The sequence below is a fragment of the Panthera tigris genome, chromosome C1 (assembly GCF_018350195.1).
Source record: "Panthera tigris isolate Pti1 chromosome C1, P.tigris_Pti1_mat1.1, whole genome shotgun sequence".
In the NCBI taxonomy this organism is placed as follows: Eukaryota; Metazoa; Chordata; class Mammalia; order Carnivora; family Felidae; genus Panthera; species Panthera tigris.
In genome coordinates this window covers 32,834,663-32,860,733 of record NC_056667.1, presented here as the reverse complement: position 1 = coordinate 32,860,733, position 26,071 = coordinate 32,834,663, and the positions used below count along the sequence as shown (strand labels likewise).

The 26,071-nt window shown below is 44.4% G+C and overlaps 2 protein-coding genes across 2 annotated transcripts in view; one reads left to right on the top strand and one right to left on the bottom strand.

Annotated features, from left to right (window-relative positions):
• The window catches only part of RIMKLA (ribosomal modification protein rimK like family member A), a 32,945-nt gene extending 30,070 nt beyond the window's left edge, over positions 1 to 2,875 (bottom strand). The window contains exon 1 of the mRNA XM_042996822.1: positions 2,713 to 2,875. Coding sequence (XP_042852756.1) covers positions 2,713 to 2,875 — 163 coding nt within the window. The remainder of the gene's footprint in view (positions 1 to 2,712) is intronic.
• Positions 2,874 to 24,184, top strand: LOC122240766 (collagen alpha-1(III) chain-like). The gene is made up of 5 exons (XM_042993841.1): positions 2,874 to 2,973; positions 3,065 to 3,300; positions 4,013 to 4,080; positions 18,952 to 18,991; positions 23,994 to 24,184. Exons 1-5 carry the CDS (start codon positions 2,874 to 2,876, stop codon positions 24,099 to 24,101), a joined length of 552 nt encoding a protein of 183 aa, XP_042849775.1. The 3' UTR covers positions 24,102 to 24,184.
• The last annotated feature ends 1,887 nt before the right edge of the window (positions 24,185 to 26,071 follow it).

Here is a 26,071-nt window from a genome sequence, read left to right as displayed (position 1 = left end):
ACTAGCCTCCACAGGGGGAAGCTCAGGAAAGAACTGAAGTAATTGGCTGAGGTCCTGCCCATACTGACTCCTGCATCAACCCCTACACTAATCTGAAGAAGGAATGAAGGAAGCAATGGTATGAATGAAGACTTTGTAAAGGTGGTGCATTAAACTCCTAAACTTTAAAATCACTTTGAAAAGTCACGCTCTAGGCTCAATGTAATTTAATTCAGTTCAATTCCACATCCACAGGAAAAGGTACTACAGGCTGTGGATGCCCCAGCACAGACTTATTCCGTATCCACAGCTGGAAATCAGACCAGGTCTTTAACTGTCGCTACTGCTGACCAGCTGGGTGGCACTGAGTATCTTTGAGCATGTGGTTCTTCATTTATAAAATGAAAGGGTCGGGATGGACAATCCCAAAGGCTTTCCCAGCTCTCACTCAATAATTTTCAAATGGGAAATGGCATTAATATCAGTAACTATTTCTGTATTTCAAAGCCAGTAAGTTCTAGAGTTCATTTCAGAAGAATACTTGGCTCAGCCAATCACCAAGTCTTTTCTATAGTTTGACTGCAGAAGAAACTGGGAAATAGAGTGCATATCTTTATTCACTCAAAAATATATATTGAGTGCCTATTATTGTAAGACACTATTCCAGTCATTGCTACAGCACTGAACAAGCAAGCGAGATCACCCTTCACACCCTTCCTTTGGACGGAGGAAAGTTATCTGATAGGTTTGTTTTATATTATATAAATTGTGTGTGGCTATCTCTGAATTAGCAAAAGATTAAAACTGCTTCAAAAAATACCTATCTTCAGTTTCTCCTTTAACTAGGCAAATAACTATATTTTCTTCTACTGTAAGAAGAAGTAACTCCTAGTTTGTGAATAGATTGAGCTACAGTCACAAATAAATTCCTATAAACTTTTAAGACACTGAACAGAAGTGTTTAAATGCTTTCTGCAGCACCGAGAATTTAATTTTCTCTTTTTCTGGGATGAATTCTTTAAAATGTTTTAAAAAAAATTTTAGTAATCTCTACGCCCAACATAGGGCTCAAATTCACAACTCCAAGATCAAGAGCCACATACTCTACCAACTGAGCTAGCCAGGCACCCCTAAAAGGGGATTTTAGATACAAAACAGCACTTCCCTACTCTTTCACAGAATGTGTGATGGGTTTACAACAGGAATATGATGTGGAATTTCAATGACTATATCTCAAAAATGGCATCTTTACAAGCTGCAAAATAAATAGGTAAAATGAAGAGCAAACAAACTGACCTTGGGGGTAGAAAAATGTATACTAGATCTAGATCAGTAAAATATAACAGATCGTTCCATTTAAGAATTTTAGAGCTCCAAGAACCACTTAGTTTTATAAACAAGAAACCTGAGATTCAAAGACATAAAGGGACCTGGCCAAGGTAAAGCCAAGATACTTGTTAGTAGCAAAGCTGTGGTAAGAATTCAGCTTTGCAGAACCCTTATTCAGGAATCTTACTCTACGTTGACTGTTAAGCGTTTTAACAAATCGGGAATAGAGAGACAGTACCCCTTATAGATGACACATTGCTTTAGATTAATGTGTGACACCTAATGTTTATAGTATATTTCTCCAGCAGGCTATATAATCTGATATTACTTATGAAGGGTTTAGATAAATTTATGGATGAAGCATCTAGAACAGATACATTCTACACAGGTCACATTCAAAATGCCTGTAAGTATCCTGTTCAGAATTTGGAATCCCTTTCCTCTGCTAAAGAAGAGTAACAAATTATGAGCTTATTTAACCAGGTATGATTGAAATATTATGAATGGTGTCCCAAAAAGCACCCTGAACTGGGCCCCAATTCCCCTCGCCCCCAGCCCTACATCTGATCCCCCTGAAGTAGCTGGATTACTTCCAGAGTGGAGGCTGGAGCGACTCAAACTGCAAACCAGAGGGAGGTTCCTAAGCCACGGATTCCTGTCACAGACTGCTTGTATTAAAGATAATTAAGAATATCTAAAAACATACTTAACCTTTTGAGGTCAGGGTCACAGATGATAACCATGTCTTACCCCAAAAATGTCTCTTGGACACAGCATAGAGAAATCTGAGGCCAGAATGGTCTGTACCTGAAATCTTGGCTTTTCTGGAATCAGAATTCAACACTTTTAGGAAGGAGGATGAGTTTAAAGAGAAGCCATCAACGGTCCACTCTCCCACTTACATACTCAAGAGGTGACTCCAATCGTAAATGTCTTCCCCTATGTAGGTTCCTAGTCTGGGAATGACATTCTATGTAGTGCATTACTGACGCTTACACGCTCCTAGAAAACTTTTAAAAACATTCATCTTAATGGCAATTTTGTAAATTTAGTGAGGGTTTCCATAAAGCTATACTGACAGGGTATGGATGCGAGCGGAATTTGCAAATTTTCCTCGGACCTCCAGACGGCTTCAGGTGAATTCGAGTTCCTCCCAAAACAAAGTCCCCTAAGTACGTGAAATTCCGTTCTCAAATCTTGGTCTCGGAGCAGATGGTGGTGGTCAAAGGAAGCTCTCAAGGTTAGGGGCTTTCTCCAACCCTAGGAGGGCTCGCGGGGGAGGGCGGCTGTTCTGCGGGGCCCGAAGGAGACTTGGCTGGGGGAGGCCCGGGTGCGCGCGCCCACCGGCCGGCTCCCGGGGACCCCGGCGCGCCTCCCCGCCCTCCCGGGGCCCGCCTCGCTCACCGAGGTGGCCGCCGACGATGGTGACGGCGATCTGGTCCATGAGCACCGCCCGGAAGCGCACGTCCTGTTCGGAGCAGCGCTGACGGAGAGCGCGCAGGATCTGCACCTGCGGGTAGTCCTCGCGGATGCGCCGGTCCGTCAGGAACCAGAGCTGGGAGCACATGGCGGCCAGGGCGGCGGCGCCCGGCGCGGCGCGGGCCCCCTCGACGCCCCGGGCCGCTCGCTCGGGCTGGCGGGCGGGCGGGCGGGCGGGCGGCCGGCGTCCCGGGCGAGCGCGAGCCGCGGCTCCGCTCCCGCCGGTGCGCCAGGCGCCTCTGCAGCCCTGACCCAGCGAATCTGCCCGGCCACTCAGCGCCGCCGCCGGCCCGGGCCAGCCAATCAGCGCGCGGCGGCGGGCGCGGGCCGGCCGCGCGGCCAGCTGCAGAGGCGGCCTCCGCGGGCGGCGCCCGGGAGGGGCGGCGGGGCCGGGGGCCTGCGGCGGACGGGGGAGGGGCGGCGCTCGGCGGACGGGCCCCGGGGAGTCCGCGGGTGGCAGGCGGGCGACTAGCGCGGCAGCCGGAGGGCATCCCCGCCCCGCCCGGGACCCCGGTGGGCGTGGCGTCGCGGCCGGGGTGGGACGGCGGGAGCGGGAGGGGCCGGGGCGGCGGCCCGCGGGGCGGAGAGGGTGTCCCCGCTACCCCGCTAAAGATGCGCAGCGGGCGGCGGGCTGCGTCCCAAACGCGGTCGCGAGCGGCGGGGTCCGAGGGGCACCGGTGGGCCCCAGCAGAGTCCCGGGCAGGGCCTCAGGGACATCCCAAGGGGGATTCTGGGGCCTGGCGAAGGTCACCCGGGAAGGCCCCCAGTTGGACCCTGGCCTCGGAATTCTCTGCCGAAATCCCGGCCTGGAGCTGGGGTGGAGGGTGGGGGGTTTTGAGGGGGATTAGGCTTTAGCCGCCTCCCATTCAGATAATTTGAAGGTACATTTCTCAGGGTCTCAGATTTTCTTGCACTGGACACCCCCAACTAGCTTGCGGCGGCTGTGGGCCTCAGAACCTCAATGTGACGAAAACGGGTTTAAGAGTCCTTTTAGAAGGACCACTGGCTGATCTTCCCCCCTCCACCCCCACAGGCCGTGCAACTGAGTCATCTTTAAATACCGTCCTTGGTCCTAGCCAATTGCATATTCTGCCTGCAAACAATGTTTGAAGCCAGATCCCTTCTAAATAACTGCAAGACTGAAGTTAGCCATCTTTGAAGATCGCAATTGCTCTTCCAGCTCATTAAAATATATGACTTTTTTTTTTTTTTTTTTTTGGCTTAGGGAAGCAAGAGTAATTTCAAGGCAGGCCCAGCAGTGACGACTTGGAAACCCATCTTAAGATGTCTCAGGTAAGGTACAGGCTTCACTGTAAATATCATGCAGATGTGTGCATTTACCCCACTAGATGTGCCTTTGGAAAAGTTATATCTAAATAGAATTTCAAAAATTAATTCTTTTTCAAGCAAGGTTAACTAAATCCTTTTGTGTTGCAAAATGCCCCCCCCCACTACCATGTATTTTCTTCAAGAATCAGTACACTAGTGCCCTATGGATTAGTAATTTCCAAAAATTATCTTTTTTTATTTATAATTTTTTTAATGTTTATTTATTTTTTTGAGAGACAGTGTGAGAGGGGGAGGGGCAACAGAGAGGGAGACACAGAATCCAAAGCAGGTTCCAGGCGATCAGCACAGAGCTCAATGAAGGGCTGGAACTCATGAACCATGAGATCATGACCTGAGCCGAAGTCTGACCCTCAACTGACTGAGCCCCCCAGGTGCTCCCCCCCCCCCCAAATATCTTCTAACCACAGATGAGCTTGGGCACTAGAGACTCTGTCTTCTACGTTGGCCATTTCCTTGATGCTCCATGGTATTCACCTTGTTGACCCTGGTGCTTCCTATGGGGCTTTTGCAGTATCACACATAGCATGTCTATGAGATGACGAACCGTAGTTTGCTGGCACACTTGTTTACTGAAAACCGTATAAGGGTCTGTAAATTTAGAAGTTGCTTATCATCTATGTCCATAGCTATCTATACAAGGCTAGAATACTTAAGTCATATGAAGATACAGATGCATATCCAGGCTTGGGGAGAGCAGGGTCTGCTTCCTCACTGTCTTTGCTCTTCCTTGCTAGCAGGTTAATACCACCCCTGTGGTCTCCCTTTTCTAGGATGGGTGACAGGTGAGGACGTGGGACAGCGGCATATCCCATTAGGAGATGGCTATGCTTGTATAGGTGTAACGTTTTGTTATATTACGGAAATTCCTCACGCACAGAGATATGGTCCCAGGTTTAGGATTATTTTTCCCAGATGTATTATGTTATGTAACTTTCTCCATAGATGACTCCCAAATTCACATTGAATCCTGACATCTTTTGAGCTTCAACAGTATAAAACAGAATGCTGTCCTGCCATTATCTCAACATCCCTAAAGCCAAACTCACTCTTTCCCCCTCCATTCCAGATTCTACTCTTTTTTTTTTAACGTTTATTTATTTTTTGAGAGAGAGAGAGAGAGAGAGAGAGAGACAGAGCATGAACGGGGGAGGGTCAGAGAGAGAGGGAGACACAGAATCTGAAACAGGCTCCAGGCTCTGAGCGGTCAGCACAGAGCCTGACGCGGGGCTCGAACTCACGGACCACGAGATCATGACCTGAGCCGAAGTCGGACGCTCAACCGACTGAGCCACCCAGGCGCCCCTAGATTCTACTCTCTTAAACAGTAAGGAAAATATATTATCTCATGTGGCAGGTAGGGCAGCTTTAGATTTAGTTCATTTAACAGCTAAATAACATTCTCAGGGACCCAGATTCTTTCCATTTTGTCACTCTGACCTTCCTAGGTTAGTGCCCCTCGTAGTCACAAAATGGTTGCCACAGTTCCACCTAACACATGCATACACGTAACATCTGGCAGAAGTAGAGAGACTGTTTCTTCCCATGTATCCCTTTTATTATCAAGGAAAACCTGTCTTGGAATTCTTCAAGCCATCTTCCCACAATCTCATATGCTGACATCTAAACCAGTCACCATCAAGGAGGAAGAAACTATCATGAATGGCTTAAATTAATTATGATTCGCCCCTGTGGCTGAGAATTAGACTTTTTTTCCCCAAGCACGTGTAGACTTAGGTGAATAACCTGGGCAAAATGGGGGTTTTCTTAGGAGGAATGAAAGGAGAATAGATGTTAAGGGGACAAATAGCAGTGTTTAATACATGTGGTAATACAGTAAATATGTCAGCTAGGTTAGGCTGTGGTAACAGATGATCTCAAAGTGTCTTACGACAACAAAGTTTTTTTCTTGAAATACCCTACATGTTCATGGCAGGTCAACTTGGCTATATTCTAGTTTGTCCTTATGCTGGGACCCACACTGGACCCTTATCTGGAACACAGTTGGTCTCATGAAAGAAGAAAAGTGATCATGTGAATCCCACAGTAATTCTTAATATTTCTACCTGGAACCGATACATGTTCTTGGTCACAAAAAGTTCCTCTGGCCAACTCTGACGTCACTAAGGAAGGACAGCAAATATTTGTTTAAAACTGTGACCAACAACACAGCGGGCCACGCACAAGGACCAGAAATAACCAGATCTTGCTCTGCTAATCATCTCTCCTCTCCTTAGAGTTCCCAAGGGGACTATGCACAAGAAAGAAATTGGAATCGAAACCAGTGGATTATTTTATTCATAGCTGAGCTAGCACCCAATAACCTCCAGAACAGAAATCTGCCGCCAGAAGACTAGGTTGAATGACATGGCATAGGTTTAAGGCTACAGTGAAGCTCCCTAATTCCCTGTTCCCTTTCCCCCCTCTACATTTTGGGGCCAGTATGCGTGGGCATGCCTGCAGAAAGAGGGGAGAAGATGATCAGATCTGCAAAGCAGACTGGATTTACTTTTCTTAGTGTGTGCTAGAGACTGAGCCGGGCCACTTAGCAGGAAATGGGGAGCAAAGCAGCACACACGGCCATGTGACCTTTGAAGACAAAGTGACCGTAACCATGTAAAATGTGAACTCATTAACGTACTGGGTTTTGAGCAATCAGATTAACAAATTCTTCCTTCTGAAGGAAACCATTAAGAAGACAGGGCATTCTCTCTCTCTGCCCCTCTCCCACTTGCTCTCGAAATAAACAAACAAACAAACAAACAAATACATAAAAGGGCAGAAAAGGGAATTCCTTCCTATGTTCCCACACTCTCACTTCTGTTCTTACTCTGTTAGGAAGAGGAATAGAAAAGTGGCCTGTGCATCATCTATTTGCCTCCTCATCTAGACAGTAAGCCTCTTAAGAACAGGGGCTAAAGCATTGTGTATCACTGTTTCTACCTGTAGTAGGTACTCAGGTAACTGTTGATAATAGTTATGACCATCATTAAGAGACATCATTGCAATTTCAGTTGACAAAACTGTGGTCAATTACAGATAAACAGTTGGCCTTTGAATAACACGGTGGGTAGAGATGCCGACCCCCTGCACAGTTGAAAATCCATTTATAACTTTTGACTCCCTAAAAACTTAACTACTAACAGCCTTCTGTTGACCAAAAGCCTTACTGATGACATAAACAACACATATATTGTATATGTGTTCTACACAGTATTCTTACAAGAAAGTAAGCTAGAGAAAAGAAAATGTTGTTAAGAAAATCAAAGGGTGCCTGGGTGGCTCAGTCAGTTAAGTGTCTGACTTGGGCTCAGGTCATGATCTTGCAGTTCGTGAGTTTGAGCCTCGCGGCGGGCTCTGTGCTGACAGCTCAGAGCCTGGAGCCTACTTTGGATTCTGTGTCTCCCTCTCTTTCTCTCTGCTCCTCCCCGTGTCTCTCTCTCTCTCTCTCTCTAAATAAACATTAAAAAATTTTTTTAAAAAATCAAAAAGAAGGGAAAATATACTTACAGGACTGTACTATATTTAGTGAAACAAATCCATGTATAAGTAGACACACACAGTTCAAATCTGTGTTGCTCAAGGGTCAAGCGTACTAGGTTTTGTAACCTGGGATTCTGGGGCTATATTTCTCATCTTACTTTTAACCTTCAGTATAGACTGGCACAAATGGGTATTGAGATGTGGGTGTGGACAGTGGAAAGAAAGTGATAGTCTTCATAAATATTACATATGACCCTAAGCAGATGGATGTGCCAAGTATATAGAAGATCAAAATTCAATTGACCTCAATAAATTAGAGAAATGGTCATCAATGGCAGGTTAAAATGCATTAGGTAGCGAAAGAAGCATCTTTCTCTCTCTCTGTCACACACACACACACACACACACACACGCAAACACAAACACACAATTCAAGAAATTCAAGAAAGAAAAACTGGCCGGGCAGAAATGTGGCCAAAAAAAACCTGATAGATGCGGCAAACCAATAACAGAACGAAAAGAAAAACAGCAGGATATATTAACAGAAGCCTGTGAAGCCAAATTCATCTTCACCTCCCTGGGACCTTGCTTAGTGCCTGGCACACAGTGCACGTTGCTAAGTATATGTGGAAAAAATGCATGACTTTGGCTTTGGTCAGATTATCTGTGCTGTTCCCTTCCTCTGAGAAGACTTTGCATAACCAATTCCTGTCCATTCTTCAAGGCCCAGCTCAAATACAGTTCCTGTCTGGTGCCTTCCTTAAATTCAGCCTACCCTCAGCTAGAAGAACGCTGTTTCTGAATTTTCATAAGTGATGAATATGTGCTAGTGATGATTATTCCAGTAATGGGCATTGGGTAGCTACTGGGTGAATAGTAACTCAGATTAAGACAGTCCAGTACACATAATTTCGAATTATAGAAATAATAACTAACAGAAGGGGTCTGCAATTCTATAACTTCATCATTGGCATTGACTCTGACTTTCTGTGCTCTTGTTTCTTCTCTCTGTGCTGTATGTAATCCAGGTGTCAGTTTTCCCCTCCTCCTCTTATTCAAGCTCACACCCCTTATGCCCTCTCCTACCAGCATCTTAGTGAACAAGATAGAATTTGCTGAAGGGGAGACGTGATTTATGTCACGTGGGCTGTAGCAGCTGGAACCCCGCTACGACACACCTCTTTCTCCAGAGTACACACTCTCCGCTTCTGCCACGGGGATCTCTTCCCATCCCCTACCCCATCCTACCTCCCAGCCTCCAGCTTTCCTGCTCTTTACCTTCCCCCCCACCAGCCCTATGTAGACGCCTCAACCCTTCATTATTCAGAGGAATGCATTTCATCCTAGTTTCTACATCCAAACCTGTGCCCAACGAATGACCACGTTCAGCAAAACCGCAAGTTCTTCCAGTTACAGGACCTTCCCTCTTCAGGAAATAGAAGGCGATTATAAATAATATTTTTCTTTTGTAAACCTAATTAACACAAAACGACTAAATGGGGTTTTTTCATGAAGTCTTCATGTGGAGCTTGTTGGAGCCAGCTTTTGAAGAGTACAGCGGACACAGGTCTGCAAGGCAGGGTACAAAGAAGACGTCCAGGAGGGGATTGCTGGCTGCTGTCCTGCTCTGGATGAACTAGACTCCCAGAACCAGGTAGGAGTTTATAGTTCTCAAGGGGCTTGCCCTATCTGTCTGGAGACAAGGCTGCATAATTGCTTATCTTGTTATCTGCCAGCCCCAGCCTCATGCAGCTGTAATCATTAAGACAGACAGTTGTTCCGTCGGCCTTTCCTAGCTCCTTAGCCTTTTCTGACCAAGTCGGGAATTCTATTAGAAATCCTAACACTATCTTTCCTTTCCTCTCATGTTAGGGAACAGGCTATGCTCAATAACAAAAAGACCCCAGAAGACAGTGACTCGACAAGAAATTTCTCTGTCACTCAGTAGTCCAGTAAGGAGGATGTCCGGGATGGGGAAGTAGCTCTGCTTCACTGGTTCAACCCTGGACCCAGGTTCCTTTCATCCTACTGTGCCACCAACTCATTGTTGGCATGTTTGGGGCCGGCTCTCGTGGCCACATCTGTGTTCCAGGCCTCTGGAAGGAGAAAGAGAGGAAAGAGGAAGTGGACAAGTGGCCGCCTTTGAAAGATGTAACATGAACATTATACTCCTAACTTCCATTCACATCCCAAGAACCTGGACCCATAGTCACATCTACTGCAAGGAGGCTGGAGACTGTACTCCCTAATTGGTTAGGTGTGTGCCCAGCTAAAACTCAGTGTGGGGTGAGAAGGGCTTCTGTTACTAAAAGGAAGAGAAGAAATGGACATGAAGATGAAGAACAGCTCCCACCGTACCTCTCTATCCTTATGTGGGGATAAGAGACCCTACGGATGTGCCACTCTAGTAATCTCCAGTTTCTTCAAATTCCCTGAATATGCATTTCTGTGTCCCAGCTCCACGACTGTTCACGGTAAATCTTTCTCACTTTTCGTTGCCTGCTAGCATCGGCTCAAGTAGCACCTTCCCCAGGAAGTCTTCCTATCTTAGTTTGGGGTAAGTGGCCCTTCTTTGTGTTCTGATAGTGTTATGGAACCAGGCTGGAACGCTGGCGGAAAAACCAAGCGGCACTCGGAGATCTTGGTGGATCGGAGATTTATTTAACACCAGCGGGCTCAGAGGAGACTGTTTTTCCAAAGATCTGAGCTCCGAATGAAGGGAGGAAGGGTAATTTATAGTGGTCAGCTCCCATGTCTGTGGCAGGCTTGTGCGCGTGGCAAACAGGGCAAGAAGAACCTGGAAGAGGGGCCTCCAAACTAGAGACCAGAGCTGGTTTTAGTCCCGTTGGCCATCTTACGGTGTAAAACTGTATTCATTTTCCCAACGGTAGCACACTGTGCATTTTTCTCCTTTGGCAATTGTCAAAGTCCTCCAGTATCTGCACACGTGTGAAATCACCTCCTTGTGCTCTGTTTCTGTCTAGACTATAAGCCATTTGAGAGCAATTTTGCTATGTCTTAGTCATATTTGTGTCTTACTACCTAGGTTGAGCTGAATTCCTTTTCCCGCCAGTGGGTGAAATAAGTTGTGCCATCGCCTGACCCCCTGCATGCCCACTGAGGTATAGCTTTCATCCGTAATGGCCAGGCTGTCTAAGTGGGCATTCTTCCCATTTGGACAAAAGGACTAGCCTGAAACCCTGGCAGGTCTAAAATCCTGACCCTCTTCCTAGCTCTTTGAATTCCTGTCCCTCGTGAGCCCAAGACCTGTTTTTGTTACCCTCTAGGGGCTGGCTGCCAACCTAGAACCATGGTATGACTGCCATTTGCTGACATTGATCTTAGACCCTTCACTAGGTCTAAGCTATGCTTCATCTGCTGTGTACTTCCTTGATACTGAAACCAGCTGGAACTTAGTCCTGGCATATTCTTGATCTTGGGATGTTGACAAATGACCCTTTAGCTAGGTCAGTTTTCCCTAGTTCTGCTCCTGGTGGGCTCTGGCCATTTCCCATTCACCACCGGTCATCCTGCTAAAGCTCTATCATGCTTGACCTGTGAATAAATGTGCCCATGTTAGGATTAATAAGTATTGTTTGTACCTTCTGTTTGAAGATAACTGGTCCAAGATAGGAATCAATTCTTAGCTTTGTGGCATATCACTGGCACAAAGTGATATATACTTTTTGCTTTATATAGACTTTCTTTGGATGAAAAATTACTGGTGTGTGTATATATTTTTATTTATTTTATAATGCACATTATAAAATATATAAAATAAACATTTTGAAAGTATATATATATATATATATATATATACACACACACATATATATAGCTTAAAATATAAATATTTGAGTATGCAAAACCAGTGTATTGAGCAGGTTACTCATTTGCAAATATGTTTTATTTTTACAAAAGGAGTTGCCAGTAAAATCTTAGGAATTAATATGTCTCTCTTTTGGTGCAACTTTAGTAATTATTCAGTAAGGCAGAATTCCCAGTTCAGATGGATGATTTGGTCAGCCACATAATCTGTCCTTCTGTATATCAAAGAGATGGGTCAGAAGCAAGGAACTTTAACCATAAAAAGTCAGGAATTTGGTCAAATCATCCAAAGACCTTGGGAATATCCAGGGAACTGAGAGGCAGGTAACTCTTAGCATCCTTGAGAATATGAAGATGCATTGGCAGTTTGTAATGAACTGAAGGTTCCCAACTCTAAAAGGTCACTTAAGAGTTAGAGATAGGGGGGCACTTGGGTGGCTCAGTCAGTTTAGCATTCGACTCTTGATTTTGGCTCAAGTCATTATCTCCTGGTTTTGAGTTTCAGCCAACAGCATGGAGCCTGCTTGAGATTCTCTCTCTCCCTCTCTCTGCCCCTTCCCCCGCTCATGTGCACACATGTGTATGTGTGTGCATGCGTACACGCTCTCTCCCTCACAAAATAAATAAATAAACTTTTAAAAAGATTTTTAAAGAGTTAGAGATAGGTCCCACCTGCATGTACATTTGACAATTTGCAAGTGACAAATTCCGTTTAAACTAGCATAAGCAAAAAGGGAATGTACTGGTGGCTTACAACCCTTGGAAGTCTAGGAGTGGACTTCAGTCACAGCTAGATCTAGGGGACTAAAATACATTTTCAAAATTGGTCTTTCTCACTCTTTCAATCCCTGTCCCTTCCTTTCTCTCACTCTTACTCTGCTTCTTTCTGACATTGGCCCCATTCTCTTCTACAAGAGATACGTTCCTCTACATGGCAGAGAAGAGGGCCCCCATTCACATTCTTAACACTCTTTATCTGGAAGGCCACATGCCTTTTCTTCTACCTTTAAGCGGGAAAAAAAAAAAAAAAAATCCCCAGGAAGAACCTGATTGGCCTACCTCTGGGCTAATCATAGCCAAGGCTATTGGGTTTCTTGGTTGGCTGGGCCCTGTGGCTGTGAAGCCGGGAGGAATAGTTGGCAGCCTCACCAGACTCACGCAATTTGTGTGGGTCTGGGCAGACAAAACAAGAACTTTCCACCACATTCTCCTTTCTCATGCCTGAGAGTCCCCAACTAAATATCTCCAGTGTTCCCACGAAACAGTCCAGGCTTCATGTCATACTTTCGATGTTTCCACTCTTAACGTTCCACAATGATCACTGCTTGCTTTCTGTGTGGATTCCTGCTCCATGGTTCCCTTGGATTTCCCGCTGCTTATGTTGTTGATGCCACTTAGCTGGACCGTGGTTGGCCACTCTGGTGCTCAGGCCAATGCCTGTGCTGTGTTTCTTTCCTGCACCTCCTTTTAGTACTCTATTTGGAGATGTGCCCGTGAGTTTCCCAGATTATCTGACGGGGGCCAGTCCAGAGAGTTGTGCCATCATGTCCAGTTGTAGAGACTGTGAAGTGCACAAGGGCACCCAGTAAGGGCAAGCATGGGGACCAAAGTCTAGCACGAAACGTAGTTCATTAATGTTGAGTTACCCACCCACCCACCCACCTGTGTTCTCCAGGAGGAAGAAGCACTTTTTCTATTTGTACTAGGGTCCTGATCCCTGCCCTCAGGAACTGTGACTGCCCCTAGGCAGCTGAAGGCTACCAGGAGCACAGCTCCTACTGTTTCCTCTGAAAAGCAGAGGAACAGCTTCCTCTCTTGTTCGCCAGTGTATCAAAGAAATGCCATTATGTTCAACATAACACCGGGGGAGCAGGAGGGATCACAGGCCCATCCCACCTTGTCATCCAACTATAACAGCCTCATATGCCCTCTCAATATGCCAAAGCAAACAAATAATGAAAAACCATCACGAATGTGACAGAGCTGTCAAAAGCACACAGTCATGAGCTGTGGAAATTATGAAGCATTGGGGGGTTCTATGTTTTCTGAAACTGGTACATCTCTTATCAAGATAGAAAATAAAATCTAAGAAAATCTGTCATGGGGCAGCTGGGTGTCTCAGTCAGTGTCTAGGTCTCAATTTTGGCTCAGGTCATGATCTCGTGGTACATGAGTTCAAGTCCTGCATCTGCTTGGGATTCTCTCTTTCCCTCCCTCCCCCGCTTGCGTGCTCTCTCTCTCTCTCTCTCTCTCTCTCTCTCTCTCAAAAATAAATAAATAAACTTAAAAAAAAGAGAAAAGCTGTGAGAACCATCTCACGGAAGTACTGACCATCACACCATGTCAGAGTAAGCCATGCTCACATTTAGTCACGCTGTTAAGACCGTGATGGCTCTCCGATGTGCCAAGGCAGGCCTTTGTAGTGTTACATGCAGCTTAAACCTGGCCCTCTCCTGTTCCCCAGAACATAGAGAAGATACCAATGGCGAGAGACTGGGCTTGACAAGGTTAGGTAATAGCCACCATGTTGGTCCCAGAACTACCATACGAACCAAACCTGTAGCCCTGATGCTGCACGTGGCCGATGATACTGCACCCTTTCTTTTGTGATGAATGCTCTCCTGGGAATCTGGAGTCCTGCCTGCAGTTTGCTTCTGTCAGCCCTCCCCTGCCTCCTTTCCCCCAGCCCCTCAGACATACCTATTTACACAGCGTGGATATGGCTTGAGTTCTTTTCCTGGAAGGCTCCTTCACAATCGGGCAAAACAGAATGCAGCAGAAAACTGGGAGACGTGTCATCTCGTTAATACTCCAGCAGTACCCAAATCCCACTTTGATCCCAGTGGGCACTCGCTCCAGTAGGGATAGAGGAGGATGTGGCCGCTGTTGCCATCTGGGGTGTCCCCTGGAGTGGTGAGTCAAAGGTGGTCAAATGTGTACATTTCTCAATCTGTGTCTCCCCTACCACTGCCCTAGGGCTTTATTTTTCGGCAGAAGGGTGTAAAATTGAAGACACAGGACTGCTTCCTACTCTGCCGCTCAGACGTTCTCCTGTTCTCCTTTTGTGTTATCCTCCATAAAACTAAATCGGATGGGGTTCTAGCCAGTGATAGGGCCAGGGTAGGAGGGAGGTGTGGAAGGGATGTGTCCTGAGGTGGTTACCGAATCCATCAAAGAGAGTTGGAAGAAACTAATCTAGAGACAGTGGAGATAGTAAGACAGACAGCCCGAGGCACAGGAGCTTCTATTTGACTGCTCACGATTAAAGAAAATTAAAAAAAAAACACACCAAAAAAACTGTGAAGAAGGATACTTTCAGCAATGAGAGTGAAACATCTGTGAATAATTCATTTTCAAACTCGTTTGCCAAGGGAGAGCAGTCATGGGGCTAAACCCTTGATGAACTAAACCCTTGATGAAAAGCAAAGGTTGCATGAGTCACACCCATTACTTGGAAAAACTAATAGTAATTGACTCTGTCCCTTCTTGCCAGGGAATCGGACAACACACTGTGTGGTATTTCTTTGGTCCCGTCTCTCTGAAGACTTCAGATTGTATTATTTTTAAAATCTTGATACCAGCTAAAGCATCAGGTAATTTAGTCATGTCCAGTAGAAGAGAGTGTACTGTATACAGCAGACAAGAGATGGGATACATGGGGGGCAGCACAGGTAGTAGGAAAAAAACCTACTGAATTAGGAGACCCACGTTCTTGTCCTGCAAGCTAGCACTGTAACTAGCCAGCAATGGAATGTTAGAAAAGTCACTTAATCCTCACTAGTCTTTACCTGCAAGATGAAGAATTTTAAATTAGATAACCCATTATGTAAATAATCTCTAAAGCCAGCTCTAAAATACTATAATTCCAGAGCGCCTGGCTGGCACAGTTGGTGGAGTGTGTGGCTCAGGATCTCGGGGTTGTGAGTTTGAGCCCCACCTTGGGTATAGAGATTGCCTAAAATCTTTGAAAAATAAAATACAATGCTATAATTCCATAGTCTTATTGGAACATCACTAGGTATTCGAGAAACTCATAGACAACTACCAGGAGCCAGGAGTAAATGGACTGAACTAAGCCCACCCGCAGAGGAAACAAGCCCATGCTGGTAAAGGCTAAAGAGCTGCAAAGTCTGCCGTTGTCTTCCAGGGAGCTGTGTGATGGCTGGGCACAGGGGCCATGGCAGACAGTCCTGGGAAAATACTTAGTCCCGGGCTCCCTAAATGTTCCTTTTGGTCTAGGTGTGAGATTAAGGTACATCTAGGGTCGCCTGGGTGTCTCAGTCAGTTAAGTGTCTGACTTCCGCTCAGGTCATGACCTCACAGTTCATGAGTTTGAGCCCTGCATCACATCTGTACTGACAGCTTGGAGCCTGGAGCCTGCTTCAGATTCTGTGTCTCGCTCTCTCTGCCCCTCCCCTGTTGTGCTCTGTCTCTCTCTCAAAAATAAATATTTAAAAAATTAAAAAAAAAAAAGATACATCTAAAAGTGCTCTGTGATTTGCCTCTTTTCCCATTTTGTCTATTATAACTGTAGAGAAATATATCCCAAGAGATCTACTCACACAGTAAAGTTCTTCATGTGCCTATAGAGGCTGAGGCTGTACACAACATAACAGACCAGTGGCTAACACTAGGATAAAGAATTATGTTGTTGTAGCCATTCTAGATGTGCCTAAATGTGACCCAAAGGTTACTGGTTGCCCCCGGCCTTGCTTGATATCGTTCACGTTCCTAAGATATGATCTGTACTTTGTTGATGGCGCAGCTTAGGTTCCAAATGCCCTCTTAGCTGTCTACAAGACAGGAGAGAGGGCCCTGGCTTATAGGAGACAAGGCTCAGTCTAGGTCTGGAAATATGCATCACATTCCCACAGGCTGCAGACGAGACCTATGAGACACCTAGGAAGTCTTTCTGAACGCCAGCATTTCAAGAGATAGTCCCAGGCTATGTGCAGATCCTGTGTCCCAACACAAGAGTCCTGGAATCAAGGCAAGGCATCCTACTGCATACACTTGCTTTCAGTTGAGCACAATACACCATGGCCTTGACTTCCCTGGGGAGTATTACTCCAAAGCTTAGGCCTTATAGGGGTAATGCTTAACACTTCTCTTTTCTATCCAAGTTCTGAACCACTTAATAAACAAGGCAAGAGCTGGTAGATGGAGGCCAAAAGACTATGTTTCTATGACATCAGAGAACGTGGCTTAGATGTGAGAGTTCAACTGTCTTCTTAATGCTGAAACCTAGAGTTAGATGGATTTATCACCTAGTCAGAGAAATCAGTGAATTCTGTAGGACTCCTCCATAAGGGAAGGGCATTTATAAAATACACAACACGAAGGAGCAGAGCATAGAGCCTGCTAACTCTGGCCAGACACACTCCCCAAAGGAAGGAGATAGGAAAGGGGTTCTGCTGTGCATACCTAGTTTTGTCACTGAACTCAAACTTGTCCGTGCACCTGATGTGCCGTAGGCCAATGTCTTGAGACACCGGTTTTGAAGCAGAGAAAGCTTTGTTACCAGAGGGCAGTCCGATGAGGAGGCAGGGGATCATTTCCAACAGCTGCATCGCCCTGCTGAGCCTAGGCACAGCTTATGTATGTTTGGAGAAGAAGATAAATTCATGAGAGGAGGGTGAAGGGTTTCTTGAAACCTTAAGGGGGGGGGGGGCTTGAAACATCTGGAGGTATACATGCTTCCAGACAATGAAGTGCCATTCAGGACTTGGTACATCAGATAGTTTTAAGGCAAATGTCAGCATCTGTGTCCCGTCAGATTCTTATAATAATCAATGTGCAAACAAGTGGTAGAGTTACAAGGGCACAGTTAATGATTGGTCGTGCACTGGGCTTAAGACATGCATAAAACATAATTAAGTAGGGAACAGAACCACATGGAGCTACGTTAATAATATAACTAATACAACTATTGGGGTGCCTGGGTGGCTCAGTCGGTTAAGCATCAACTTTTGATTTTGGCTCAGGTCGTGATCTCATGGTGGTAAGATTGAGCCTCATGTCATGCTCTGTACTGGGCATAGAGCCTGCTTGAGATTCTTTTTCTCTCCCTTTGCCCCTCCCCCACTGAGTGTGTGTGTGTGTGTGTGTGTGTGTGTGTGTGTGTGTGTGTGTGTTCTCTGTCTCTCTCTCTCTCTCTCTCTCTCTCTCTCTCTCTCAAAAAAAAGCTATAGTGTTGTTTCTGCTTTCAAACAGGTCTAGGAACCAATTGTCCAGCCTCAGATTCTCCTTTCAAACTTACCAATCAGATAACTTACTCTCCTCCCCAGTATTATGCTAAGAATACTGCACCTGCCAAACGGAAGGGATGTGTGAAATTGAGAGGAAGCACTGTTCCACCAGCCACTCTTCCCATTAACAAAGTCCTAGACCTTTTTCTAGTCTCATAGGGAGGCTTAAAGTTTCAGAAGTGAAACAGCACATCTAACCTACCCCTCGGGACAAAATAAATTAAGTGCTCATAACACCCAGCAGAACACTGTTCATTAGGGTGCGGGGGATAAAGAATTAGTAGGATAGTAGGTTCATCCTGTTTTCTTCCAGCTCTATGTCCAGAGTACCTTCCTCTTTTAGGGTAACCAGGCCTGCCACAGGGTGTGGTGATAGTTGAATTGAATAATTACTTATTGAGGAATTGCATAATTACCTGGTAGATGCTGAATTCCTGTTGAGATCCTAGGAAAAATTGAATGGTGAAGGATCTTAGGACATCCTCCAAGAATATCAGATTCAACATGACACAAGATTAAGGACTAGCTTATCGTTGGTCTGTTATCCCCACAGATGATATATCAGAAACTAAGATTCATTCTTCTTCTTTTTTTAATATTTATTTATTTTGAGAGACAGAGAGAGAGCATGCAAGGGAGGGGCAGAGAGAGATAGGGTGAGAGAGCACAAGCAGGCTTTGTGCTGTCAGAGCAGAACCCTACTTGGGGCTTGATCCCATGAACCAAGAGATCATGACCTAAGGAGAAATCAAGAGTCAGACACTTAACTGACTGAGTCACCCAGGTGCCCCACATTCTTCCTTCTTTTTAAGTAAGTTTTATAGGGGCACCTGGGTGGCTCAGTCGGTTAAGCAGCTGACTTCAGCTCAGGTCATGATCTCACGGTCCGTGAGTTCAAGCCCCACGTCAGGCTCTGGGCTGACAGCTCAGAGCCTGGAGCCTGTTTCGTATTCTGTTGTCTCCTTCTCTCTGACCCTCACCGGTTCATGCCCTGTCTCTCTCTGTCTCAAATATAAATACACGTCAAAAAAAAAATTTAAGTAAGCTTTATAATGTAAAACTTTAAGATTTACAGAAAAATTTAGATTTTGCAAAGATAGTAAAGATATTTCCCATGTACGCTGTGCTCAGTTTGCCCTATTAGTAATGTCTTATATTACTATGGCATATTTGTTATAATGAACATATGAACAATGACAATATATGAGCATATGAAAATATTGATACATTATTATTATTATTATTATTATTATTATAGAATAAAAGGTCATTGCCTTTTGGGAGGAAGACCACAAGAGGTAAGGGTTGTTAAAAAACAAATTTGACTTATTTATTTATTTTTAGTTATCCAAAGGGAGTTTTGTTTCCTTTGTTTTTTAATGACAGAGCTGGGAGTGTGGCTACATCTGCCCCCAGTGTCTTCTGGGACCTAACCCATGTCAGTACTAACTGGAGGAGAACTCTGGGGTCTCCATCATCTAGATATCTGTGTGTTGGAGTGGATCCAAAACCATTTTCTACAGAGATTCCTGTCCCGGCCACGTCTTTGCTCTGCTCACCTGTGTGAGGCTCTGGCCCCAGGTCTCTGCCCAGCCCTTCAGTTTTTTACAAGCAAGTTCAGTCAGTGCTGCTCCCAGCTGGGTCTGTATTTAGCATGAGCAGAATAGCTTCTGACCCACCACTTGTTAGGAATCAAAATGCTTTCCATTGTTATTAGTTTGGCTCAGAGAAGCAGTATTTAGGGAGGATTGCTTGGAGAACATATATAATCTTTGAATCTTCCATTTATTTATTATTTATTTTTTTTAAAAACAAAATTCAAGTGAGTAAATTTGAAGATCTAATTCACTTTATTAAGTGATTCATGAGTTGGGCAGCATCCCACCCAGCAAGTAGGAGCTCGAAGAGTTGTATAAAATAGAAGATTGTTATAGGGAGGAGGGTGGGCAAGGAAGTTACTAGCAAAAGAAAGAAAAGATTGTTTCAGGTTGGGTCACTTCTCTTAGTGGAAAGAGCAGGGAGTTTTACGTCCTCTTCCTTTGTTGGGGGGTGGGGGGGGGGTAGGGGAGGGAGGGACCCGGTTGGGCGGTGTGGAACAGTGAGGGCCCATGTGACAGATTACCTCACTGGTGCTTATCAGAAAAAAAATTTTTTTCAATAAGCTCTACACCCAACATGGGGCTTGAACCCCTGACCTCAAGTTTAAGAGTTACTTGCTCCACCGACTGAGCCAACCAGGCACCCCAGAAAATTCTTGACTGACCTGTTAAGACTACATTTCTGGGGGAGGTTGAAATTGCATTTAGGTTAGGTATTAAGCCCAGGTTTGGTGAGTTGGTCTAAGTGATGCCATTTTGGGCTTATGGTTTTCTTTTTAATAGATGCCAGTTTTCATCACATTGTATCAAGGATACATACTATCAATATGACTTGTAACTACTGTTGTTGACCTTGATCACCTGGTTGAGGTAGTGCTGGTCAGGCTTCTCTACTGTAAAATTACTCTCCCCTTCCCCCTTTCCATACTGTACTCTTTGGATAGATGTCACTCCGCAGCTCATACGTAAGGGGAGGCAATTATATTCCACTTCCTTTTTTTTTTTTTTTAAAGTTTATTTACTTACTTTGAGAGAGAGAGTGAATGAGCAGGGGAGGGGCAGAGAGAGAGAGAAAATCCCAAACAGTCTCCACTCTCAGCACAGAGCCCGACACAGGGCTCTATCTCACAACCATGAGATCATGACTTGAGCTGATATTAAGAGTTGATACCTCCTATCAGTTGATACCTGATATCAAGAGTTGTTCTACCTCCTTAAAAGCAGAGCAACTACATAAATTATTTGGATATATATATAGATATGTGTGTGTGTGTGTATATATATATATATATATTTTTTTTTTTTTTTTTTTTTTTGCACGGGACATTTGTCTCTTCTCCCCCATTTACTTATTTATTCAATCATTATTATCACCTAGTGACTTCTTATATTCAATTGCTATTCCTATCTGCAAAAGAAATGGACATGTAGTTTTGTAGTTTGTCTGTTTTTTTTCTGGTCACATAAATTCTGGTCAGAATTTAGGAGAGAATCACATTGGATTCTCATGGATATTTATTCTGTACATTGGGTTATAACCCAATACTACTTTGTTTATTTTGTTGCTTAAATTGTACCAGTTTAGGCCATTGGGAGCTCTTTCAGGTGCTTCCTTTGCCTCTTTGACATATCCCCATCACTGTCTTATTTTTATTTATTTATTTATTTATTTATTTATTTATTTATTTATTTCTATGTCTTTTAGCACTCCATTACTTTCTGGCACTACAAGATGCTTCAGGCTCATCTTGAATATTTCCTATCCCAATCCTAGAATCAGCCATTTCTCCAAGGAGCCAGAGTTTATCCTGATTTGCATATTTGTATCTAAAATGAACTCATTTGGGGCGCCTGGGTGGCTCAGTCGGTTAAGCGGCCGACTTCAGCTCAGGTCATGATCTCGCGGTCCGTGAGTTCGAGCCCCGCGTCGGGCTCTGTGCTGACAGCTCAGAGCCTGGAGCCTGTTTCAGATTCTGTGTGTCCCTCTCTCTGACCCTCCCCCATTCATGCTCTGTCTCTCTCTGTCTCAAAAATAAATAAACGTTAAAAAAAAATAAAAAAAAATAAAATGAACTCATTTGAGGGGCACTTGGGTGTTGTTGTCATTATTATTATTATTATTATTATTATTATTATTATTTTAAGTAATCTCTATGCCCAACGTGGGGCTCAAACTCACAACACCGAGATCAAGATTCACATGCTGCACTGACTGAGCCAGCCAGGCATCCCACAAATTTATTATCTTACAGTTCTGGAGGTCAGAAACGGGCCTTATGGGACTAAAATCAAGTGTTGACAGAGCAGTGCTCCTTTTGGAGACTTGAGGGACAATCAGTCCCTTGCCTTTTCAGCTTCTGGTGGCAATCCACACTGCCTCATGGCCCCTTCCAGCAATGGCATCTCGACTCCTGCAACCTTTAACATATTCTTATTTTATGGGGCACCTGGGTGGCTCAGTTGGTTAAGCATCCGGCTGTTGATTTCAGCTCAGGTCATGATCTCACGGTTCATGGGATTGAGCCCCGCACTGGGCTCTGTGCTGACAGCACAGAACCTACTTGGGATTCTCTCTCTCCCTCTCTCTCTGCCCCTCCTGCTGCTCATGCTCACACTCTCTCTCAAATAAATAAAAGAAAGTAGAATGTTCTTATTTTAAAACCTTTCATTTAATCACATCTGCAAAACCCCTTCTGCTATGTAAGGTGACATACTCACAGGTTTTGGGGATTAAAACTTGAACATCTTTGGAGGGCCATTCTTCTATCTGCCACAAACCCCTACAATGAAAAAGTGACATTTGCTGGTAAATCACAGTCTTACCTATTTCCTTTATACTACATAGGACATTCTAAATCTAAGTATTTTTGACAGCCTCCGACAATCATCTCTCCTTTTCTCAAAAGGAGATAATAACAATATTATCTAATAAACCCTTCTAAACAACATATGTCAACTTTCTGGTATTTTACCACCCCCCCAAAGTAGCACAATTTTCCGAATTCTAGTGATATCATCCCCAATAGCAATTTAGAACATGTGGCTTAAACAATCCATGTAGTTGATTTCCTACTTGAACCAAATGCTCTCCAGACGAGAAAGAATAAAGCCTTTATCCAGGTTCATAGGGTCATAGTGGCTCTCCTGGCCTGTTTCTTATCTATGTGTTTTCCATCCTGGCATATAAGGCTCATCTGTCAATCATGTAGATGAGAGAATCTCCAACTATGTGTCCCATAAGGTGGGCCCAGTGTATTAGAATTAAAAGTTAAATAATTATGGATTTTTTTCCAAATGGGAAAAAGTTACAGTGATGAATAGATTGTTATACATTTCAAAAATGTTCCCCATTAATCTTCCTTAACACTGGTGCTTCCTACTGCTTGCCTGTCAGCACGTGCAAGCTGACAACAAAAGGAATGAATAGGAAGCCAATTAAAATTAATAGAAAAAAGTCAAAGATAAGAATAACAAATCATGCCTGGCTCGATAGCTCATGGTGCTTTCCTGTAATTTTATGTTGCATACATCTAACAGAGAAATATTTTGCTAGCCAAAATGCTGTATCACATAAAGGACTCTAGATGTAAAGGATAAATATCTTTCCCTAAATAGGATGGAGACTATACCACTATTTCTTCATTGCGTTGTAGAATCTTAACAAAAGGATACCGTTTTTGTCTTGTAAGAGGTCAATTTAATCCCGCAGGGGCAGGAATATGGGCTTTGGAACCAGGTAAATCTGAGTACAAACATCTTCCTAGCTGCATGACTGTGAATATGTTGCTTAAATGGATAATTTGAATTCGTTAAGAATTACATTTGGTTGTGTGTAGGTCATAAAGCAGCTGAAAAGTGAAAGAGGCTGATTTCTCCCTCAAAATAAAGAAGTGCCGAGTTAGGTTGTCCCAGTTTGGTATGGTGGCTCCTTGATCATTAAGTTTCTAGTTCCTTTCTGCATGCCTCACCATCCTTAGCACCTTCTAGGTCACTCATGGTCTGATACGGCTTTTGAAGCTCTAGTCACCTCATCTGCTTTCCAAGCAGCAGAATGGATGAAGGGAGGAAGGACAACAGAAGTTTTCCAGGAGCCCCACACAGTGACTTCTGTTGATATCTAATTGGTGGCTCCTATCTGCAGGGCAAATGGGAACTGCAGTTTTTCATCTGCACACAGTGCTCAGAATTTGGAAGGAGGAATCACGTTAGATTCTGTGCAGCAATGCCTAACCAATCCCCAGTGTCCATGATTCCCTTAAGAAAAAAATTTTTTTTACATTTATTTCTTTTTGAGAGACAGAGTGAGACAGAGTGCGAGCGGGGGAGGGGCAGAGAGAGAAGGAGACACAGAATCCAAAGCAGGCTCCAGGCTCTGAACAAGAGCTCAGTGTAGAGCCTGACACGGGGCTTGAACCCATGAACTGTGAGATCATGACCTGAGCCAAAGTTGGACGCTCAACAGTCTGAGCCACTCAGGCGCCCCCGTGATTCCCTCCTTCTAGTAACAGAATCATTACCACATCTGCCTACCACTAGTTTTACCTAGGCATGAGTAGAGCCTCTATTTTTCAGCCTCCCTTGCAGTTAGTTGTGGCTACGTGACTATGATCTTTCTGGACAATGGGACACAAGCTGAAGTGTTTGTGTGCAATTTCCTTAAAGGAACTGCCTGTCCTTCATCCTCTCTTCCTCCTTCCCACAGGCTGGGACATGCATGTGTAGTGGTGAGCCAGCTTTTACCAAACAAATGAGGACAGCACAATGGATGATTCAATGGTGGAGTAATGAGACAGAAGAAAGGTACGGGTGAGTGAAGCCGAGCCACCTGCATCCTGGACTTTCTGCCTGCCTCTGCTGTGTTTTGGGAGAGAAATAAACCTCCAGCTTGTTTAAGCCACTGTCTTTTGTTATCTCTTTGTTACAGCAACTTAGCCTGTATCCTAATTAATACAGTCACCTTTCTGTACCTCGGTTTATTTTTCTGTAAAATGGCAATGGTATTATGTACTCCACTGGGTTATAGCAAGAATTTAAAACATTATAAGTAAGGGATGCCTCGGTGGCTTAGTTGGTTAAGCGTCTGATTTTGGCTCAGGTCATGATCTCCTGGTCCGTGAGTTCGAGCCCCGCATGAGGCTCTGTGCTGACAGCTCAGAGCCTGGAGCCTGCTTTGGATTCTGTCTGTCTGTCTCTCTCTCTCTCTGCCACTCCCCTGCCTCTCTCTCTCTCTCTCTCAAAAATAAATTAAAAAAAGACATTAAAAAATATAAGTAAGGCACCTGACAGAGCTATTATAAGTAATAGTTATTAGCATAGGGCTCCTGAGAGGATTCTGAGAAGCTGAGTAAAGCACTTGGAGGAAACGCTCCCACCATTATAACTGGGAACGGTCCTGTGATTGGATTCTTGATTTAGCCACAAAAACATACGAACAATAAATGTCTTGGATTTAAGGATAAGTAAGCTAGTCAAAATGTTTAGAAAACACCTCCTGATGCATTTTCCCCTTCTTAATAATTTGGATTCTCTTCCTGCCTGAGGTTGTCATGGGGGGTGCAGAATGCAGAGATGATGAATTTCAGTAGTAGACATCAGAACAATACTGCAAAAGATAAGGGAGGACTAGCTTTTTCTCAGTAGGCTGTAACAGTGGGATCAGGGGAGGCCACAGGACAGCGTGGGGTTCCTCCCCTGCTGTCATGAGTGGGGAAAACAGCCAGCAGGGAGTAGAATTTTGAATTGACTAAATTCAATTTGAACTTATAGAGACATAAACATAATGAAAAGTTTTTTTCCCCATGCTATTAGCAGGAATAGAGGCTTGAGTCTAAGAATTTATTGTAGAAAATAGTGAACATTATATTCTTTGGCACATCTGAGCCATAGTATGCAAATTTCTGTCCTGCTGCATGATACTTACAAGGTTGGTACAGAAAAAGCACAAGTATAGTCAATTTCATTTATGAACATAGATTCCATAATCTTAAATAAAACATTGACAAATGTAATCCATTAGGATAGTAAAAAGAATAATCCATCACATCCAAGTAGCCTTTAGCTTACAAATGCAAGCGTAATAGGATTTTAAATTAGAAGTTTCAGTCGGAAACCCCAAGGCAGTAGATATTAGATAACAAAGTTGTCAGCAAACCATCTTGTGGAAGTTTCAAAGTAAATGGTCAAACCTAGTTGCACAGGGGTGCCTACGTAGCTCAGTTGGTTAAGCGTCTGACACTTGATTTCAGCGCAGGTCACAACCTCACTGTTCAGGAGTTCGAGCCCCCATCGGGCTCTGTCCTGATGGTGCAGAGCCTGCTTGGGATTCTCCCTGTGTCCCTCTCTTTCTGTCCCTCCCCCCTCCCGCCCCTCAAAATAAATAAATAAACTTTAAGAAAACCTAGTTTACACATTCTCAACCCTCTCACCTTCAGGGGTTTAAGGTTGCTGTAAACTTTGTAAAGAGGACTTTTCTGAAGAGAGCTATGCTCAGTGAGCAGGGGTAGGGGATATTTTCCCATTCTCAAGGGGGAACCATTTCAATGCGACCACCTGGAGACCTTGATCTGTAACTCCTCCAGGTGGTAGGTCAGTGACTGCCTCATGCTTCGAACATGGGAAGAGCAGAGATGGGCTGGGTAGCTGCTCAACCCATAGGGGAGAAGGGGAAATGGCTATGTCAAGTGGCCTGCACTCCAAGAGTTAGGGTGGAAGATTTCTTTGGAAGGAGAGCTGGCTTAAACCCTATTAAATCTTGCCCAGGAGAATTGCTTGGAAGAGCCA

Bases quoted from the DNA above. Each gene is read 5' to 3' on its own strand.
- LOC122240766 (XM_042993841.1), top strand. From the start codon at position 2,874: ATGGCGGCCAGGGCGGCGGCGCCCGGCGCGGCGCGGGCCCCCTCGACG. The intron at 3,301-4,012 runs GTGGGCGTGGCG...TTTTTGGCTTAG, and splicing joins CCGCCCCGCCCGGGACCCCG to GGAAGCAAGAGTAATTTCAA. The intron at 18,992-23,993 runs GTAAGGGTTGTT...TCCTTCCCACAG, and splicing joins TGGGAGGAAGACCACAAGAG to GCTGGGACATGCATGTGTAG.